The 18,320-nt window shown below is 54.1% G+C and overlaps 1 protein-coding gene across 1 annotated transcript in view; it reads right to left on the reverse strand.

Annotated features, from left to right (window-relative positions):
• WNT3A (Wnt family member 3A) overlaps positions 1-10,960 on the reverse strand; it is a 68,296-nt gene extending 57,336 nt beyond the window's left edge. The window contains exon 1 of the mRNA XM_081497825.1: positions 10,890-10,960. Coding sequence (XP_081353951.1) covers positions 10,890-10,960 — 71 coding nt within the window. The remainder of the gene's footprint in view (positions 1-10,889) is intronic.
• Between the last annotated feature and the right edge of the window lie 7,360 nt (positions 10,961-18,320).

Consider the following 18,320-nt stretch of genomic DNA (forward strand, 5'->3'; position numbering starts at 1 on the left):
CAGAGAGTAAGGTAAATGTCATATTTATGAACAAACCCCACACAGAAACCACTAAACCCAGAGACAAGGAACACTATGGGTCCCCTGCATTTGATATGACACTGTTTCTAGCACAAAACTATCGCTGAGGGGCAATGTGTGTGGTGGCTCCCGTCTGCCCCTTGGCTGGTCCACTCTGCCTATCGCTGTGCCCTTTGCACCTTGGTTTCCCCAGCCAACACACTAGGTAGCTGGAGGGAGAGCTGGGCACTCTTAGGGTGGCCCCTGGGTTGGCAGCATGTGTACCACAGAACCTGTCAGAAATGCAAGTTCCCCAGCAGTGCTGCCCCAGACCTGCTGAATCAGAACCTCGGGGCTAGCACCTGCTTTGACAGGCCCTTCAGAAGTTTCTGGTTCTTGCTCGTGTTTGAAAACCACTGATTCTGGGATCACTGAAGGTGAGCCTAACTTTGAGTCCCAGGACTTTGAGTCCAGGAAGCCTCCTGAGGCTTCAAGTCCAAACCCTTTGGTCTGGCAGTCAAGGTTTCCTTTGATTTCTGCTTCTGAATCCCAAGGCTTCCAGAAACTTCTGGTGCTGCTCTCCGAGAACATGAGTTCCATTATAGTGGCAGGGGAGAGCATGCTCAGCCAGACTCAGGAGTGGGGCCAGGAAGTGTGTCCTCGCCCTCCACAGCCCCATCTGTCTCCATGGGGCTGGCCACTTGCTTCTCTCCAGCCTAGTATCTCAGAGCCAGCAATAAGCGAGATCACCAGGAGCCAGACCCCAACTCTCATCTGAGGGTGGTGAGGATCCTAAAAAATGCCAGGTGGTGAGAGAAGAAGGAAGCAACAATGGTGAACATTCCAGAAGTGTTGTGGTGGGAAGGATGATGTTGAGGCAGGGCACTGACCACCCATTTCCAAACCCAGTTCAGTTCAGTTCAGTTCAGTCGCTCAGTCATGTCCAGCTCTTTGTGACCATATGAACCACAACACACCAGGTCTCCCTGTCCATCACCAACTCCCGGAGTTTACCCAAACTCATGTCCATTGAGTCAATGATGCCATCCAACCATCTCACCCTCTGTCATCCCCTTCTCCTCCTGCCCTCAATCTTTCCCAGCCTCAGGGTCTTTTCAAATGAGTCAGCTCTTCACATCAGGTGGCCAAAATATTGGAGTTTCAGCTTCAACATCAGTCCTTCCAATGAACACCCAGGACTGATCTCCCTTAGGATGGACTGGTTGGATCTCCTTGCAGTCCAAGGGACTTTCAAGAGTGTTCTCCAACACTACAGTTCAAAAGCATCAATTCTTCGGTGCTCAGCTTTCTTTATAGTCCAACTCTCACAACCATACATGACTACTGGAAAAACCATAGCCTTGACTAGACAAACCTTTGTTGGAAAAGTAATGTCTCTGCTTTTTAATATCCTGTCTAGGTTGGTCATAATTTTCTTCCAAGGAGTAAGTGTCTTTTTATTTTATGGCTGCAGTCACCATCTGCAGTGATTTTGGAGCCCAAAAAAATAAAGTCTGACACTGTTTCCACTGTTTCCCCATCTATTTCCCATGGAGTGATGGGACCAAATGCCATGATCTTTGTTTTCTGAATGTTGAGCTTTAAGCCAACTTTTTCACTCTCCTCTTTCACTTTCATCAAGAGGCTCTTTAGTTCTTCACTTTCTGCCATAAGAGTGGTGTTATCTGCATATCTGAGGTTATTGATATTTCTCCCAGCAATCTTGATTCCAGCTTGTGCTTCATCCAGCCCAGCGTTTCTCATGATGTACTCTGCATATAAGTTAAATAAGCGGGTGACAATATACAGTCTTGACGTACTCCTTTTCCTATTTGGAACCAGTCTGGTGTTCCATGTCCAGTTCTACCTGTTGCTTCCTGACCTGCATACAGATTTTTCAAGAGGCGGGTCTGGTATTTCCATCTCTTTCAGAATTTTCCAAACCCAGAGGAGGCAAACTCAGGGTATTGCTGAGAGGGGCTCTCTGGAGGGGTCACAAGCATAGATGAGATCTCATTAATCTCGCAGGAACCCACTCTGAGTTCTTACCTGGTGTCTGAGGCTACAGGTTAATTTTTCAGTCTCCCCCTCAGCCTCTCACATGTTTTACAGGGGCGCAAACTGAGGTCCAGATGGAGATGGTAGGGGCCTGACTTAGGGCCACAAACAGGAAGTGGTGTTCAGGTGAGCCCTGGGTGTGGGAACCCTATAACCAGTCACTCCTCATTTACCCTCCGGCCCATGGATCTAGGTCATTATGAGGTCTTGACCTTTTCTAGCGATCTCTTCCTCCTCACGGCCATTGCCAACGCAGGATGTTCTAGCCACTGATGACTTCAGGTGTCAACGGCCCTGCCCTGATGGACAAAACTATGTCCTGCGGCCCCAGGGAAAGGCAGGCAGGAGGGGGTGTGCTGGTCTTCTTTTGGGAACCACCAGGGCATGAGGGCCCTGCTTATCTGCCCTCACTGCACCCATTTCCTTCACCCTGCACCTGGCCACCATGACTCACCCAGTGAGGAATTTGTTCCATTTCCCTTCTTACTGCCAACCCTGAAGTGCAGCATGGCAACCCAGGAAGTGCCTGCATCCCCACTATCAGCCACCCCCTGGCTGGGAGCTAAAATCTTAAAAGCCCAGCTGGATGTCACATCTGCTGTCCCAAAGGCCCCTGAAAATCAGACTGTCCCAAACTGAATTCATCCTTTCCCCGCAGATATGAGGAGGGTCCCTCTCTGAGCCCTGAGCCTTTACCCTAGGTTCTAGCTCTGGAGAGATGCTCCTTGCAGGGCCATCCATACAGCAGAAAGGGGCAATGGTCAGGCAAGGAGATTACAGCACACCCACACCACAAGCCTGAGTAGCTGCTAGCACCATCGCTGAGAAGGTCCCACAGGTGCAAAATATTTAGTGGAAGACAGTAAGCCTTAAAAAACAGACGGTAGTCTTCTTTGCACACTGTTATTATGATCATGAAATATGTGTAAGTGAAATGAGAAGAACCTAAAGTGAGGAAATGCCTGTATTAAGTTGGTAAGATGAAGAGCTTGTTTGTTTTCCAGGGTTTTGTGAATGCTATTGTTTGGTTAATTTTTAGTAATAATTTGTTTGGGGGTGAGGGCATCATTTTCAACCCAGAGCACACACTTGTACAGTTTGCAAAGTGGCCCCTAGACTCCAGTCCCAACCTATGGCTGGGGCCACGTGAGCCACGCCTGCCGCCCAAAAGCACTAATGGTTTTTCTCCCTCTGCCCCTGTTCGCTTCTGCTGAGTACTGCACAGTCGCACTGTTGAAAGGCCAGGCGCCTTGCCAGACGGTCTTACTCAAGATAGAGGAGAGGCGCTGGCTGTGACACGTAGGGGAAGGAGGCTACTCAGGACCCCGTCTGGGCCAGCTTTGCTCCCCTGGGCTGATGGCCTTCACTCCAGCAGAGTTTGCTGTAAACGTGCGGTGAAAGCTGAGGACAGAAGCCACATCTCATGGACAGAGGCTGGGGGCAAAGGCAGGACCTGGAGCAGAGCTCCTCTGCCCCTGTCCCTGCCTGGGTCCTTTGGGGTGGGCCCTCAGTCAAACAGCCTTAATACTTGTGCTCCGTTACCTGACAGATCAGAATGGAGTCACAGGCTCTTAGGTCTCTTGAGTTCTGGTTTGATTTCTTTTTGCAAGATCAGCAAACACAGGGTACCTGTGCACTGTGGGCACAGCTCTGCTCTTGCTTATGGCTGTGTGCTGAGGGCTGGGACCTCACAGCAATTCTCAAAGAGAGAAGGGCTCTGTGGGGAGGAGGGCTTGGCCGGGTCTAGGGGAGAGGATGTGATCACCACCTCTTGTTATTCACTGAATTAACTGTTCTTGCTCTTCTTTCCTGGGCCTCAGTTTCTCCATCTGTCCAAGGAGGTGGCAGGCCACATTCTATCAGAGGCTCCTGGAGGGGGAGTGAGTCACAGGCATGGCAGGTTCATCCGCCCCTTGGGGAGTGGGTGGGACACATTCTATCCACACATCATCCAGGGTCACCTCTCCAGGAAGTGCTCTGTGCTCTCAGCGCTCCTGGCTGCCCTCTCTGTACCCTGCTGAAGCTTGCCACTCCTCCTGCCCATCCTCCCACATGGGGGCCACCAGAGGCCACCCCCAGAGAGCAAGGTCTCATTTTCTCTTGTCCTTCAAGGGCACAGATCTCTGCTCATTCCTCCTCTGGGGGCCCCTGTTGCCCACTCTGCCTGTAGGGCCTCTGCGGAGGAGGACCGTGGTTGGTCCCATGGACCTTCCTCGTAACACCTGAGGATTCCAGAGTGCCTGTCCCATTTTAAACTGCTGTCTTCTAAGGTCAGGGCCTCTCCACAGCTGGACCAGGTTCCTATCCTCAGCCTGGAGGCCTTGAGTATGGGCTGGTTGCCTTATGGGTTGATGGCTACCCAGCATGATGGGTAGGCTCTGTCATTTCTGGATGGAGCTGTTCAGGAGGCTCATAGGACCCAGACTCCCCCAAGAGTGCTCATTTGCCCCAAGGCATTCCAGACTTTGCCTTCTCTCCCTACCCACTATGACATCTCCAAGAGGGACCTACATGCCTCCTTGCTCTCTCTATCACCTGGAAGACCCCTCCCCAGCAGCTGGAGCACTTTTGGCAATGGGAGAGCCCATGAGGAGGGGCGTCCCAAGACCTGGATCCCTGGTGTTGGGGGCCACCTCTTCCCAGCTCCTGGGCTGCGTGGCCCTGCCTGCAGCCCTCCCAGCACCCTCTCCTGCCCCACCGGGCCGAGCCGGGATTACTGACACATACTTTGCGCAAGTCCCAGCAGGCGGGCAGAGGCTCCCGTGCCCGCGGCCATGCATTTGCCCGCTTCCCTGGGCGGCAGCAGCACGTTTCGTCGGGGAAGGAATGTGGAAGCACCAAAGTGTGAGACACCTCCAGGGTGTCACCTGGAGAGACTGGGAGGGAGACCGAGGCAGAGCTGGCCTGGTACATGGTGGGGACCCAGCCCCAGAGCCAGGGGTTCCGTCAAGGGGGGTGTAAAAACAGTCAGCTATGTTTTCATGTCACCAAGCACAGGCTACCCAATACAGTTTCTGTTTTTCATAGGAAATATTCCACCCATTTATTCCTTCATTCACTTGTTCAACAAAGTCTTATCTAACAGCTACAGGGGGCGAAGGGCCAAGGTTGGGGAAAGGATAACACATACCCAGTAGGATGTCACAGCCTGATGATATAATGCTGTTCTTATGACAATTCCACAAAGCAGGGGGACAGGTTTCACAGGGATCAGGCAGCCTGGCTGGAGTCAGGGCCTTATTCTCCACCTCTTCATGTTACCCTACACCATCCAGCCCAGTCTGGTGAGGAGTGAGGAGTCATGGTCAGATCTGGGATCAGCTGAGCAAGGCTGGAGAAAGTGTGATGGGATGTAGGGGCACTAGGAGGGGAGGGCATGCTGTTGGGGTGTAGGGGGCAAAGGCATGCCAGGATGGGCTCACTGATCACTGTGTAACTGTGAACTATCTCAACTGTGCCTAGTGGAGTTTAGGGAACTTACCAGGAGGACTATGCAGTGCTGAGCTGGGAGACGGTGAGGGAGGAGCTGGGTCTTGTAAATCTGGGATTCTCAGCTGCTGTAGTGTCTGTGGGAAGCCCCCCCCAACCCCTCCACCAAGGGGGCTGTTCCTTCCTCAGCCTCTGCTTCTACCGCTTCATGGATGGGCAGCTCACTACCGCCACTCTCAGATTTAGGAAGCCTTTCCTATACTGACCCAAAATCTGCCTTCTGGCTACCTATAGCCTCTGCTCCCAGGGTTGCTGGAGCCACACAGAAGTCCAGTCCTCCTTGCCCAACAGCTTCTCACACACCAAACTGCAGTGGGGTGTTCCCCCAACACTTCTCAACAACAGGAGGCTCCAGTCTTTCAATTGCACTTGAAAGGGGTAGATATAAACTCTAAGACTTGGCTCAAAGATGCAAATGACAAGTGCTAGGTGATGGAGCCTCAAGGGGAATGATCCTTGACTTGGGCATGGCAGAAGTTGCCCATTGTGGGGGCTTCGGCTTCTCAAACTAGCTACAGAACTTGGGTTTGGGGTTTTTTAAATTCCTAATTCATTATTATAAATTACATTAAAAGTCTGCTAAAATAATACATAATACATTTTTAAAACTGCCATAATTCTTCCTGAACACCTATTTTCAACTTCTGTTCTTATTTCTTCATGAACAACCATCCATGGATGGGTTCTGGTCTGTGGACTACAGTTTGAATATAACCGATACTTTCAGGGACGGGAGGTATACCCAAACCCTGCCTTCCCTGTCCTGGCCTGCACGATGGTGGCAGAGCCCCTCTGGAACAAGGCAACTTCCATCCTTACATGCTGGAGATTTGTAAGTGAGACCCACCATGAAAAGTATGATTTTATAGCCTCTCCAGACTGTATTCCTCCTTGATTGTATTTACTCACCCTCTTCACTGTCACAAAGAATTCTAGGAGATTTGTGCAAATAAAACAGAATCATTTAAAAAGATGACAAGAAGCCCAGTGAAATGCAGGGTTAGCTAGCATGGGAGAAGCTGCCCCATCTGAGTCCCAGATAGAGTCCCGAGTGTGTAGGTGGCCAAGTCATATCAAGTTGGATGTGAGAGGTGGGTGATGCTTTTGCATTCTGGATGGAGTGAGTACCATGGTGAGCTTTCAAGGGATCAAGATGATGCATATTCAACTTGGTGATATAAAACAAGATTTCTGGTCATACATATTTTACCTACGGTCATTTCTAACATTGTTCTTCAATAAAAGGATATCCATTGGTGGTTCTGTGGAGGAACATCATTCCCAGTACCCTGAGATCCTACAAGAAACACCAAGAGTGTCGAACTGGCATCTGGATTTCTCTAGTTTCATAGGGTAGGTGGTACCATCACCAGCTTCAGGGCTGCAGGGAGAGGCAGAGAGAGAGAGAGGACAGACAGACACACAGAGAGACAGAGAGACAGAGAGGTAGAGAGGCGCACGCACACACACACACAGAGGGACAAACAAACAAGTTAAAGTGAGAAGGAAGAATTGGAAGGAGGGACAGGGCTGCCCTGGGGAGGGACTCGCAGTGGGCCAGGCTCACAGAGGAACAGCAGCTCAGGAAGTCTGGCTTGCTTGGGCCCTTCCTGCTTGAGAAGCCTCAGAGCCTTGCTCAGCCCTCCCAGGTCCCGGGTCATCTGACACAAGCAACCTCTTCCTCTGTGTGACCGCTCATCTCTCCCTTCCTCCTCCTCCTCACTATCCCCCCATACACCCTTTGAGGCTGCGGGTCCTGCACAGTGCCTTTAGAGCTCTCTTTCATTCTCCCTGAATTCTACATGCACCTCTGCCCCACAAATATCAGGGTCCACTGGGGGAAGCCTGTGTTCCACCTGGGACAGAGAAAACCCCTGTGTGTGAAGAACCAATAGAGCCAACACCAGGGAAGGTTGTGCAGAGAGAAAGTTCTAGATTGTGTGGTGATGGCCAAGCTGGCCTTCCTTAGAGTCTGGATACATGCTCAGAGCAGGGTGTCTGCATACAAATGCGTGTGGGGTGCAGTTGGCTGGGGAGGAGGGTGGAGAAGCAGTGAAAGTGGGGAGAACCGAGAAGCCTGCACTGGGAGTCTGTCTCAGGCTGCTGAGCTGGCTCAGGGGTGGGAGAAGACCGGACATGGCCTCACAGGGAATTTCCTGGGTCAGCTGGAGTGACATCCACTCCAGGTACCACTCAGTGCTGGGGAGCTCTAGGTACAGCAGAAACTTGTGAGGTGCTGAGTGGCAGGAAAGGGGTATCGACAGGGAAAGGACGGCCAGGCTCTCTGTGCAGGTAAAGACACTGCTGCTGGGACTCCAGGAGGGTTAGAGGGGAAGGTGGAAGGGAGGTGAGAACAGAGGCAGAAGGTGGTGGGATGAGGCATGGCAGTCTGGTGCAGGAGATGAAGGGGTCTGGCTTTGTGGGGAGGGGGCAGGGGAGAAAACAGGCTGACCTCCAGGGTCAGCCCCAGGGAAGGGGAGGGGATCACAAGATGCCATCAGCCCAGACACGCGAAGTGGGCGGCAGGTGCCTGTAGCACATCATCAGCTGTGTACTGAGTATAGTTCTTCAAGGTTTCTATGTGTTCCCCTTGACCATGCTGCCTCTTCTGCGTTCACATAGATCTTTCTGATCAATTCTAATTAAACAAGAATTCAGTCTGGATCAGGGGCGTGAGGGGGAAGGGGCTAGCGCCTCCTCGCAGGTCTGCAGTACATGGCCCCGTGGGATGCTGGTGGCTGGCCTCTGGGATCTGTCACCTCCCCGGTCCCTTCTCTGGACCCCTCTGTCACACGAGGAGACCAGAACACGTGTTCTTGGAGGTCTCTGCAACTTTCAACGTTCTGGTCTTAGGGCTGTCTCTCCGTGCCTCTGCTGGGACCTGTCTTTGGACCTTGAACATCTAGGGTGAAGGACACTTCCAAGATGGTCCTGGGGAGGCGGGTTGGCTCTTTAAATCCCCACAGGATGCGGCACCACCTCCTCCTCTCCTTCCACCCTCCCACCAAGACTACACCAACTTCAAAGCCTAATTACTCCCAATTTGGGCTGTTTCCTTGTTTCTCCAGGTGAGGAAGTCCCTGTCACTTTCACTTTCATATGCAAGGAGTTGGGGGTGGGGTGGGGAGAAGTGATGAGAGCAGGGGCTTCATTCTGGGGAGGGAAGGTGAAACAGAATACCAATTAGGGAGGCTGAGTGTGAAGGTGAGAAGTTATAAAGAGAAGGCCCCCCCCCCACCTCCAAGGCCTCACTGAGGGGTGGGGAAGCAGGAGAGGGGGTTGGCAAGAAAAAAGAAGGAGCCACCTGTGGGAAACTCCATCAGGTTGGATATGAAGACAGAGAGCCTTCCTCCTGCTCTTAAAGGCCATTTCTTTCTTTGTGAGCCCTCCTTTTCATTACGCTCATGTGCACCGTGGAGAGACCACATGCTTGCTGTGTCCAGATGGCCTGGGGCAGAGGGAAGGAAGAGAGAAAAGTGCTGGTCCTCAATGAGCCCTGGGGTTGTGGCCACCAAAGATGCTTCTTCTCAAGAAACAAGAGAGCCACTGAGTGTGAGAATCCTATGGAAAGCAAAGGGGGGGGGGCGGACGGCGGTTCCGCGGCACCCTCTTCCCTTTGGGGTTAAAGAGTTGCTCTACACTCTTGATTGGGTGGGTCATTGAAGGGGAGAGGGTGGGGACAGGACGCCCCTCCCCACTCACTTGGAGAATGCCGGAAGCACCAAGCACGCCCCAGGATCTTTCAGATGGAACACGTATGGCCCTGGTGGAAAGGGTGGCATAGGTGTGTTGAGGGGAGCAAGGCCAGGGACGCTCAGGGCTGAGAGGAAAAAGATTCAACGGCGTTGGGTGGCCAGAGGCTGGTGACAGGGCCCTTCTTTATGGAAGAAGCGCGGGGGCGAAGGCGCTTCCTCTAGCGCCCAGGAATGCAGCGGCGGCGGGTTCTAATTAGAGGCCCGCGCGGCAGCAGGCGGCCGAGGGCTCTCTCCGACGCGCTCCCCTGGCTCCCCGGGAGTCCGTGTGCCCGCGTTCGTAGGCACGCCCGCTGCAGCCAGGAGCTGCAGGTGCCGCGCGAGTGCGGGGCGCGCTGGGGTCTCCGTAACACTTCCCCGCCGCCCCGCCACCTCTCCCAAGCCCTCGTACCCGCCGGTGCCTCCTTCTTGAGCCCCGCCCCGTCCCGCCAGGCTGCGCCTGGACCCGCGCCCCACACCTAGGGCGCCCCCGCTCCTGAACAATCTCGAAGAGAAAAATTATTATCGGATTAGATGTACTTCGGCTCACTCAGTCTCCCCCCGCCCCAACTTCCCCTCGGCATAATTATTATAATTCCAGGCAAGCCGTCGGAGAGAGTTCCTGGTGTGTGTGTGTGTGTGTGTGTGTGTGTGTGTGTGTGTGTGTGTTCGTGCGCGCGCATGTGTATGTGAAGGCTTGTCTCTGATCTGGGTCTCCTCCAGTGGCGCGTTCAGGCCCCTGGGCTCCCCCCGCTGTGTTCGTCAAATCTTGGCTATCTCTGAGCGCTCCTGCCCTCTGCCCTGGGGAGCTGGAGTGACCCTTGCCTGTGGGGGCTCTACCGAAGTAGCTTCCCTCCTCCCCTCAGGATTTGTGCTGTAGACGCTCAGGACCTTCTCTTGGTTCATCTGCACTTCCATCACCAGGTTTAGGAGGGTTTCACGGTAATGTGTCTTGTCTGGGGTGGAAGACGTCTCCGATGTGGGTTTGCGGAGCCTCTCACTAAGGAGCCCTCAAACTCGATGCTTTCTCCCTCTTTATCTCTCCCGAAGCCCCTTCTTCCCATCTCGGTCGGGACCGCAGCAGGAAGACACAGCAGGGCCAGGTGCTGGCCCCGGTGCGCCCGCCACTCCCGGCCGGGTCCCCGCAGTCTTTACGTAACTACGCTGCTTCGAGCTGTTCGGTCTTGTCTCACTGACTTTGCTTTAAGGTGTGTGTGTGCGTGTGTGGTGTGTAAGACATGTCCTTAAGGAAAGTCTCAGGCGGATCTCCCTCTCCCAGCTCGCCCTGCTGGCTTCTCTTGACCTCGGGCTGCCCAAGCGTTCGTGCCACCCGTGTGGATCCAGTTTCTGCCTCTCGCAGCTCACTGCTCGCCCCGTCCGACGCCGTGAGCTCCTCTATGCCCGAGAGATCAATGTCCCCGGAAACTCCGCCACCCGCGTCCCAGCCCCGGCCCGAACAGGTCGAAAGTAGCCGCCAAGGCAAACAAACCACCCGCGGAACAGGAGGGCAGGGCAGAGCGCGGGCTCCGGGCCACCGCGGGGCCCTGCCCGAGGGGATAGTGACTGGGGGACGCACACAGGCCGGGGAGAAAGTGAGGAAGGCTCACTCACCACCAGATCGGGTAGCTGCCCAGCGCTTGCTTCAGGCCGTAGAGGAATATGAAATATCCGAGCGGGGCCATCGCCGGGCGGGAGATCTCGGAGGGCCAGGAGTCCGCCCCGAGAGCGCGGGCGCCGGAGCGGGCCGGGCCCTGGGAGCTCGCGGGCGGCGGCGCTGGGCCCTCCTGCGGCCGCGGGGTGCGCGGGGTGCGCGGGTGAGCGCGGGTGCGCGGGCTCCGAGGGCGGCGCTGAGCCAGGTGGGCCGGCAGCCGGGCGGCGGGCCGGGGCCCGGGGCAGCGCGGGACGGCGGGGGCGGGGCAGCGCCGCGGGGGGCGCCCGCCGGGGCCGGGGCCGGGGCGGGGCAGGCAGGGGGCGGGCGGGGCCCTGGGAGCCAGCTCGGAGGCGGCTGCGGCGCTGGCCCCTCCCGTGGCCGCGGGGAGCGCGGGGGTGCCAGGGGTGTGCGGGGGTGCGCGGGTGCGCCGGCTGCAAGGGTTGCGTTGTGCCGGACGGGCAGCTGGCCAGGCGGCGGCCGGACAGAGGTTACATAGTCCGCAGGTATCCCCTCCGAGCTGCCGGGCCGCGCCCCCTCGGGGCTCATGGACGGTTCCTGAGGTTTGGGGCCTCGCGCTCCCTGCGCTCATTGTGCGACGCGCTATGCCGCTGTCGCTCCTGCTCCTGTGTCGTCGCGCGCTCTGCCCCTTGCCCTTAGGTGGTTAGGCTGCGGCTCCATTTCGTCCATCCCCTTACTGGGGGTCCGTTCGTCCGAGGCTTGGCTCCTTGAGCGGCGCCTTGCGGCTCTGCTGGGAGCTGGGCCAATGGCGAGCGGCCAGGACAGGGGGAGGCCTGCCTGGGGACAGCTGCTGGGTGGGCATCTAGAGTGCAGCCACGTTTCTGAAGGTCACTATTGGGAAACAGTCCAGCTCTGTTTAGGGCCCAGGTATTGATGGCTCCAAGTTCTCCCCCACACCCCACTAGGGAAGAGAACAGCAGTCCTGGCGCTTCTGGGCCCCAGGAACAGTGTAGCCGATTGGTGCCCAGGCTCTGGGGCCACTGACTGTGGAGTCTTCCCAGGGCTGCTGACTTCTTCAGCCAGAAGGGATTTCTGACAACACGGGTTAGCCTTATGATTTTTGCTGATGGGGAAAGGGAAGACCAGAGAGGGTAAGTGACTTATCCAAGGTCACGAAGAGTGGCTAGCCAGTTCTCTAGCTCCTAGTCCACTGCAAAGCTCTGTTTGCATATTCATCTGTAGCCCAGGGAGACAGGAGCCAGAGTTTTTGGGGAGAGGAAGATCCAAGTCAAGAGGTCTTCCCAGTTTCCCTTCCCTCCCCCACTTTGTGTATTAGCAGGAGACCCAGTCAGTCTCAATGACTGTGAAGAAAGGGGAGCAGGAATCCATGCTACTGTTTTGCAGTTGAGAGGAGAATTGTGAATAAAAATCCCAACTCCAGGCTCTTCTGTGTTGTCTCTTCGTGTGGACCATCTGCCTCTCCAGAGCCCCTGAGCCTTGCCTTACCATGTGATCTGCAGAGTGTGTGGCTCCACTGAGAGGCCTCTGGCTGGCATGTGGCTGCTTCTCAGGGCAGGGAGTGAATTAGTGACCCTACAGGTTTAGCGCTGGCTGGAGAACTAGAGGCAAGCCATACCCCATGACATGCTGGCCCATCCACCTTGGTTTTCCCATCTGTAAAGGGTGCTTGTGGGGTCCTGTGGATGTGGAGCTAGAGCCATTCTATTTCAAGGAATGTTGCCTTTTCCCGGCACTGCCAGTGGGATCCAGTTGAGTCTATGCATGCCTGGTCCTTCTACCCCTCCTCTGAGTCACTGTGCCCCCTCACCCGCAGAGGGAAGGAGGGAAGAATTTTGGAATGAGACAGGTTGGGGAGTTAGCTCGTCCTCTTCTGGACTTCCCCTCTCTCTCAGTGAAAATCCCACCCAATTATCGCATTACTGGGGACCTGGGCTGTGGGAGTAGGGTGGGGCCAATCCTGATGCAGCAGGCTCCCACTCCCCTCCCCGACTGTGGGGCCCTGGGATTAGAGGCTGCTGGCTCCTCACACACAAGGGGAGTGGATAGCTGTGTCCTATCCAAAGACTGACTGTCCCACTGTGACGGGCTCTGTAGAGTGGGTGATGGTGGGTGCTGTCTCCGGAGTCCTGCCTCCTGCCTCCTCATCTGCCACGCCCCTCCTAACTTCCTTTGCTTGGTCCCTGCTTGCTGCTGTTGCTCTTTAGTTGCTAAGTCATGTCTGATTCTTGTGACCCCGTGGACTGTAGCCCACCAGGCTCCTCTGTCCATGGGATTTCTCAGGCAAGAATACTGGAGTGAGTTGCCATTTCCTTCTCCAGGGGATCTTCCTGACCCGGGGATCGAACCCATATTTCCTCCATTGCAGGTGGATTCATTACTGCTAAGCCACTGGGGAATGAATCAGCCCATTCATTTGGTCCCTGCTCTCTGCCTAAGCTATGTGGTAGAGAGGAAGAGAGAGTTGGGCACCCTGAGCTTGGGAAGCCTCCTATGGTGCAGGGAGAGAGAGAGAGATAACTGCTCTGATTCCTCTCCCACATGAAGACTCCCAGGTCTTTAGAGTTCCCTGACAAATGTTCATCACAGCATGCCTTTGGGAGAGCTGCAGCCAGGGCAGATTGCATGGTGGTGCCGCGCTTTGGGCTTCCAGAGCTGGCCCTTCCCACATGCTGATCTTGCAGAGTGCTTTTCCTTTGCTGCCATTCTGTAGTTTTTTAGAGACTTGGACCTCAAACAGCCCATGTAAGTGTAGAGAAGAGGGGGAACAGCGATCCCTAGTTGGGTGGCAGGACCTCAGAGAGAAGTCTGGAGAGCAGTGCTACCTGAGTCCAGATGGCGAGGGCCACCAGCCCTCCACAGACCCCGTGAGGCTCTCATGGGGGTTGTGGCATGTGGAAACGGGGACCGCACTGCTTTCTCTGGGCATCATAGAAGGCCCTTGAGGAGCCCAGGATCGTGGGGATGGGGGCCATCTCCAGGTTGGGGTAGTGAAGAATACAGGGGCAGGAAGAGGATGTTTCTATCATAGCTGAGTCAGTGGGATTCTTTCCTGCCCCCTGATGTTCAACTGGAAATTCTGCAACCTGACTTGAGGACAGAGTCAACGTTGTGGTGTGGCATGTCTGCTCTGCGCTGCTGCTCGCTGCTCACGCTGGCCATGGCGTCTGGGTTCCTTCCCTGAAGGTGAAGGGGAGGATGCCTTCCTGGCAGCGCCCTCTGCTGTCACACAGAGGGAGCTTCTCGTACTGGCCCATGGTCACAGGTCTAATACAACATTCTGAAGAATTATGGATGCCCTTGGAGAAAAGATTTTTTTTTTTTTCTCACCACAGATCTTCCGGAGGCCCCTTGGGGCTGCGTTCCTTCCAGAGTCGTCCCAGAGGGGAAGGAAGGTATAATCCCAGGAGCTTTGGAGGTCCCTGCTAGGAATGGGGAAGGGAGGGCAAGGACCCAGAGTGGGGGAAGGGGCCCAGATGAAAGGGCAGCTTGCCTTCTGAGCCAGTGAACCCTCCTCCGTGGTAGCATTTGAATCCCAGTCTGGTAGGTATCAGGTAGAAATCCTTCCGGTACTGGGGAGAGGGGAGCCAGGCTTTCAGACACTAAATACCTAATCATTCTCTTTCTTCTTTTTCAAAAAGTTCAGGGATTAAAAAATAAAGTGGCAAAAAAATTTTTTAAAAAGTTGAGGGGAGGCAGGAGAGGCTTTGGGTAGCTGAGAAGCCCTACAGCTGTGACTTCAGAGGGGCTACAAGAGGACAGGGTGAAGGTCTAAAGTCAGAGGAGGGGTGCTCTTTCTACCTCCAGGTAGGTACCTCCGTTTGGTTCTAAGCTCTTTCTGGCAGCTTCCCTGGCTTGCCATGGGGCTGTTATTACTGGGACACCTGCTCTTCAGAGGTGGATGCTTACACTCAAAGGCAGAATTTCTCTCCATTTTCTGTCATTTGTTTTTTTGCTTCAGGCCAAAAACTGCATAATAGTTGTGTTTAGCAAGTAGTTAGGTCCAAATAATGTATTAGTTAGTAGCTCTTGGGAAAAGAAATTTATGTAAGTTAAAAGAAAAAAATGCTATATTTATTTCATCCTCACATGACTGCAGTCACTTACCCATGGGAAGTGTGTGCCTTCAGCCTCAGGTAAGACACTTTGCTTCCTGTTTTTCATCAGTTTTCACTTGGTACTTGCTTTTTAATCACAGCAAAAGCCAGAAACTGAGCTTCACAAAGGAAGATGCCGCCGTCCAAGCTGAAACAGAATTACCAGGAGCTAGTAATTACCTACCGGAGAAGGCAATGGCACCCCACTCCAGTACTCTTGCCTGGAAAATCCCATGGACGGAGGAGCCTGGCAGGCTACAGTCCATGGGGTCTCTAAGAGTCAGACACGACTGAGCGACTTCACTTTCACTTTTCCCTTTCATGCACTGGAGAAGGAAATGGCAACCCACTCCAGTGTTCTTGCCTGGAGAATCCCAGGGAAGGGGGAGCCTGATGGGCTGCCGTCCATGGGGTCGCACAGAGTCGGACATGACTGAAGCGACTTAGCAGCAGCAGCAGTAATTACCTACAGATGACCATGTTGCTTTAAAATAAAGAAATGACCATTTAAAATATCCTGCAATGCCCTGGGAATTTGCTGTGGCACTCCACGGTGCCTTGGCACACACTTTGGGAACTAGGATTCTTAAGTGAGCAGCTCATGAGATGCATGAGTCAGCTTGGCTTTTCTGCTGCCTCCATCCCTCTCCTTGCTGCAGGTACACCTCTTCACATGTCCTGCCTCGTGTCTAATCCTGCTGTGTGTTTGTGCATTGGCCCTTACGATTGGCCCACATCTTTTCAACTTAGTTTGTAGTTCTGTTAGTGTTCTAAGAACCTCTCCTCTACAGTTCAAACCTAGTGAATTTTTCACCTCCTCTTGTCCCTCTGGAAGATTCTCCTGGTAAAGGCAGACAGGCAGATCAGATGACTTCCCAAATGCTCTTTAAGATAGTGACAACACCACATGCTCTGGGTGCCCAGGGCTCTGCCCAGTGCTGTGGGGCCGTGGTCTCATCCAGTGCCCCCTGGAAACATCTGTCTCTGAAGGAGACAAGGAGGCAAGGAGGCTCAGTGACACTTATAACACAGCTCTCCCCAGATCCCCAGAAGGAGTCAAGGCAGGACTGGGGTCTCAATCTCTCTGAAACTTGCCTATCTGCAGATAATGTAAGTCCTTCTGAGATTCGATTCCTAGTGGAGGGACTCATAATTCTGAAGGCTGCATGGCAGAAGCCTGAAAAGTTTATGGCTGGGATGGAGAGGGGGTCCCAGGTGGTAGCTCAGCAGGTAAAGAACCTGCCTGCAATGCAGGAGACACAGGAGATGCTGATTCAGTCCCGGGGTCGGGAAGACCCCCCGGAGGAGGGCATGGCAACCGACTCCAGTATGCTTGCCTGGAGAATCCCATGGAGAGAGAGGCCTGGCAGGCTACAGTCCACAGGATCACAAAGAATCGGACACGACTGAAGTGACTGAGCACACACGCGCGAGATGGAAAGGGCACGCATGGGGGCGTGTGCCCACAGGAGAGCAAACTTGGTCTGTGCCTCTTCATCTCTCTGAGCTGATTCCTGTGAATGAAGGGTGGTGGGCTGGGTTCCCTGCCTTCTGGAGTCCCTGGAGAGAGCATTTGCAGAAGTTTACTGCAGTCTCTTTGAGAACAAATCCATCTGTCTCAAGATAGCATACCATAGCTGGCTCTCCCCTCACATGGTTACCTCTTCTAAATTCCCCCGAGAGTTCCATTTTGATTTTGATCAGAGGCTCTGATCTGTGACCAGAACCTTAGGTCAGCTCCCTCCTTGTACAGAGCAAGTAGGCTCAGAGTGAGTGGCAGAGGGTGAGCGCAAATGGATTCTGATTTCTAGACCTCATACCCCAAGGATTCTTCATGCCTTTCAGGACATCTGCTCCTGGATCACCAAGAGCCAAGGCTCTGGATGTTGTATGGGAAGCTGTCATCAAAGGCTGGCAAACATCCCCAGTAATGTAGACTTCCGTGTGCAGCCCTCCCTCATGTGTCTTTCTGTGTGGGGACCCTAACTTTCCACCCCCTCCATTTAGGACTTGGAGTGCAGGAGACATGGCTGAGCCTGTTCTGGTTGCAGGTTGCACTCTTTCATTTTTGACCACACCTTGCAGCTTGCAGAGTCTTAGTTCCCTCCTTGACCCAGGGATTGAACCTGGGCCACTATAGTAAAAGTGGTGAGTCCTAACCACTGCACTTCCAGGGAATTCCCAGGCTGTATTATCCTTGAGCTTGCCCTCCTTGGGTGGCAGAGGTGGCCTGGTGACGTGGGAATTGTGGATCTCTGCAGAGGGATGCGGGGAGGAGGAGGATGGAATCCAAGAGTCAAAAAGTAGGGCCACTGAGTTTGCTAACTCCCTAAGTAGCCACATGGTAAAGAACCTGTCTGCCAACGCAGGAGGCTTAAGAGACACAGGTTCGATCCCTGGGTTGGGAAGATCCTTTGGAGGAGGGTATGGCAACCCACTCCAGTATTCTTGCCTGGAGAATTAAATGGACAGAGGAGCCTGGAGGGCTCCATTGCATAGCACCGCAAAGAGCTGGACACAACTGAATCGACTTAAAATGCAGGCAAGTAGCCACATGCTGAATTCTGCTTAACAGAATGAATGAACACTGGCATCACTCAGTCACAGAATCATGGGACCCAGAGCTGAGCCATCGGATCTTGGCATCACTTGATTCTCAAAGCAGGGAGCCACATATGGAGTCTTAGAACCATAAGAAAAAAGAATTTTAAAATCAACACCTTGGACTTTCTGGAATCCTAGACGCTCATCATGACCATTAGGATCTGCACGTTAATTGTCCCGGAATCTTGGCTTTCTGTGAGGCCTAGAATCCTGACTCTGAGGTTTGCTCACTTGTAAAGTGAGGGTGTTATGTTACCCCAGCCATTCTAACGTGCTAAGTTTTGCTGTGATAGCTTCCCTATGGTGCCATTAGTGTTCGAGTAGCCACCTGCCAAAAATCCTCTTCTGGGACAACACTGCCACCGTGTGGAGATGTCTAGCGAGGTGGCCTGGGTAGGACACTTGGGGCCACTTTTAGGTCTATCACCCAGAGGCAGTGAGGCTTGGGCTCAGCTGTGGATGGAACAAGCCTCAGCACCTGCCCAGCCTTTGGCGCCCCCAAGACTGAGTGCAGCTGATCCTCCTCCTGGGAATGGCAGTGACCTCAGTCCCGGCTGGTCTGAGTTAGGCAGGTTGTGAGAGTCACCTGATCCCAAAACCACTTGAGACACGGTGTAACTCTCCTCAGGACGTGAGTCAGAACTGAGGCCCAGAGGAGCTGAGTGCAGGATCCATAGGGCTGGCATTCAGAGGCTCAGACTCAGGGTCTGGATG

Source organism: Giraffa tippelskirchi, chromosome 6, assembly GCF_054371585.1.
Source record: "Giraffa tippelskirchi isolate mGirTip1 chromosome 6, T2T-mGirTip1v1.2.pri, whole genome shotgun sequence".
NCBI classification, from domain to species: Eukaryota; Metazoa; Chordata; class Mammalia; order Artiodactyla; family Giraffidae; genus Giraffa; species Giraffa tippelskirchi.